The sequence below is a fragment of the Sus scrofa genome, chromosome 17 (genome assembly GCF_000003025.6).
Source record: "Sus scrofa isolate TJ Tabasco breed Duroc chromosome 17, Sscrofa11.1, whole genome shotgun sequence".
Lineage (NCBI taxonomy): Eukaryota > Metazoa > Chordata > Mammalia > Artiodactyla > Suidae > Sus > Sus scrofa.
In genome coordinates, this window is record NC_010459.5 from 24831166 (window position 1) to 24834411 (window position 3246).

A 3246-nucleotide genomic window follows, 5' to 3' on the forward strand; every position below is an offset into this window, starting at 1 on the left:
TACTTTTTAATAACCTACAAGGGAAAAGAATCTGAAAAATACTATATATATATATGTGTGTGTGTGTATATGTATATATATACACACACACATACTCATTATATACTCATATATATGAATCACTTTGCTGTACATTTAAAACTAACACAACATTGTAAATTAACTATCCTTCAATAAAAACAATGTATTTTTTAAATTTTCTAATGACTAAATTTATTCATACCCTTATAAAAGTTTTGATGATGTTTCCAACAGTATAAAAAGTACAAAACAGATTTGTAGATTTCTAATATATTAATACAAAGTACATGACTACATACAGTACGAAGAGAGGTGGAAGGGGAAAAGAAGATTGTGGTTGAGGCTAGTAAATAAATACAGAGGTAGCGAGGATCCATGTGACAGTATGTTCTACCACCAATACTGCACAATAATGTACAAAAAAAATTTTTCAAAAATAGCTCAGGAGGAGGATGAGAATGGCTGTGATTCTTGTAATAGAGCTCAGAGTCTGTGGAAGAGCTAACCCAACTCACTGTGTAGCCTGTGCATATGGTGGCTTGTAGTTTTTTTCTGAAAAGGAAGAAATATAAAACTTTAAGTTTAGACTAAGAAGTGGCTTACTTCTTGCAGTTTTTAATACTATCCAATCTTTAAAATCCAGTTTTAAAAATAAGCACTGAGTCATGCTATTACAAGGTAGGCAAATGACCCTCCCTCATTACAAAACACCTGAACTGGTGATGTGTTTTTCCTGAACTTTTAGATAAGAGGCAATAAATAGCACTCTGGTTCAGGTTCAAGTAAGAGGCTTTTGATGAAAATTTTAGAATTAAAAAACTCCATGTTTAGTATGTATCAGCTAACACTTCAATGTTGAGAAAGTCTGACCAAAAGAAACCCAACGAAAATCAACCACTCAGCATTAATACACACCTCTTTTATTTTACCACAATTTTACCTTACTAGAGAATGAAAAAACAAACAAAAAAACCAAAAACCCAAACCCTGGGGTTCCCTTTGTTGCTCAGTGGTAGTGAACCCAACTAGGATCCATGAGAATGCAGGTTTGATCCTTGGCCCTGCTCAGTGGGTTAAGGATCCGGTGTTGCCATGAGCTGTGGTGTATGTTACAGATGAGGCTAAGAACCCATGTTTCTGTGGCAGTGGTATAGGCCAACCGCTGTAGTTCTGATTGGATCCCTAGCCTGGGAACTTCTTATGCCGAGGGTGTGGCCCTAAAAAGAAAAAATTAAAGAGCATGTTACAGCAGCATTCAGCTTTCCTATGAAATACTCAGAATCCTCAATATTATGTACACTCCTTTTTTTTTTTCTTTTTTTTTCTTTTTTTCTTGTAGTAAGCTAGACACTGGCTTCAAAGTTTGTGGAACTGGAGAAAAAAATAACACTCAAAACTATTCTAGAAATCATCTTTTGGCAGAATAGCAGGTATCAAAGTTAAAAATAGGAGGTCGTTTTTTTGCTTTGTATTCCAAAATTCAAATCGTTTTTTTGTTCCCCTTCTACGTAAACCTCAGTCACCACGCCTGAGCAGAGATGGGCAGAGGCTCTGGGCCCTGCCCCTCCAGCTTCTCAGCAGCTGCTTTCTGGTTTTTTGTTTTTGTCTTTTAGGGCAGCACCCACAGCATATGGAAGTTCCAAGGCTAGGGGTCGAATAGGAGCTACAGCTGCCAGCCTACACCATAGCCACAGCAACACCAGATCCGAGCCAAGTCTGTGACCTACACCACAGCTCACGGAAAGCCGGATCCTTAACCCACTGATAGAGGCTACAGATCGAGCTCTCATCCTCATGAATCCTAGTCGGGTTCATTACCACTGAGCCACAACAGGGAACTCCCAGCTGCTGCTTTCTTATTGCTGCAGCAAGGCTTGACTAGATGTGTGTGGAGGACTTCCTCAAAACAGCCTTTATAGATAATGACACAATATATTTTCTGTGTTTCCAATAGGTGAGATCTAAAGCCAGAAGCCACCTCTGTATCTGAGCCATCATCTGACTGGTTACTCCAACAAGAAGATTGAGCTGAAGAGGCACTTGAGGTGGTACCATGAGCATCAGTATTGTGATGTTTAAATTCCTTTTGTAGTTTACTGATCTGGTTGCTTTTTATGCTGTTTCCAGACAGGGTTTTCACTCTCCTTAGTTTCAGTGTTTTCTTTAGACTAGGTCCTGCCCTTGCATCTACCACGCAATTCCAGTTTCTTGTTTGTTTTTTGTCTTGATCCTGCTGGCAACTTCTTCTATCTTTTCACAAGCAGGACACAGACAATACAGATGTCTCCTGAACAAGTCTTATGTAACCCAAAACAACTCTGGAAGTCCTTTTCAGAGTGTTTACTGTCAGTGAATAAAGAACTAGAGGATTTGGCTCTGCAAATACAGCAGCCCTCTATGCTTCGGTACATCTTTGGCTTATGAAAACCAAACATCTTCTGGGCAATAGTCTTTCAGAGCAGCTGTTCCATGCACAATAATGTTCCCGAGGTATGGAGTGCAGAGCGAGCAAACCCTCTCCCCCAGTCCCCCCAAGGGGGTGGCAAGCAGGAGGGGTCCCTGGCCACCACAAGAGAGTGAAAGTTGACATCCACTCAGCTCATCATGGACATCCACTCAGTGATGATCCATGATTGTGCTCTTCTAATTGCTCTCTTGTTGCCCAATGAACCACCCCAAAATTCAGAACCTCAAAACCACAAATGGGGAGTTCCCATCATGGCACAGTGGAAACGAATCTGACTAGGAACCATGAGGTTTTGGGTTTGATCCCCGGCCTCTCTCAGTGGGTTAAGGATCCAGTTTTGCCATGAGCTGTGGTGTAGGTCACAGACGTGGCTCGGATCTGGTGTTGCTGTGGCTCTGGCATAGGCCAGCAGCTGTAGCTCTGATTTGACCCCCTAGCCTGGGAACCTCCATATATGCCAAGGGTATGGCCCTAAGATGACAAAACACCAAAAAAAAAGAAGAAGAAATCACGAATAATTGTCCCTTAGAGTTCTTCAGCTCGACTGTACTTAGAGGACCAGTGTTTCCATCCCTCGTGACCCAGACAGTTCAGTCAGATGTCCGCTGGGGCTGCATCATCTGAAGATTCATCTGAGCTGGAACATTCAAGTTGATGCATTCATGTGACTGGCAGTTGATGCTGCAACTCAGCTGAGGCTGTGGATTGAAATACCTCCATGTGGCTTGGGAAGCTTCACACTATGGTAGCTGGATTCC

The 3246-nt window shown here is 41.5% G+C and overlaps 1 protein-coding gene across 1 annotated transcript; it reads right to left on the reverse strand.

The window, feature by feature from the left end:
- LOC100623116 (protein FAM60A) lies at positions 1173–2817 on the reverse strand. The gene is given in 3 exon segments (XM_013991573.2): positions 1173–1602; positions 1861–2230; positions 2232–2817. Coding segments are annotated over 3 exon segments (657 nt in total). The 5' UTR covers positions 2457–2817; the 3' UTR covers positions 1173–1540.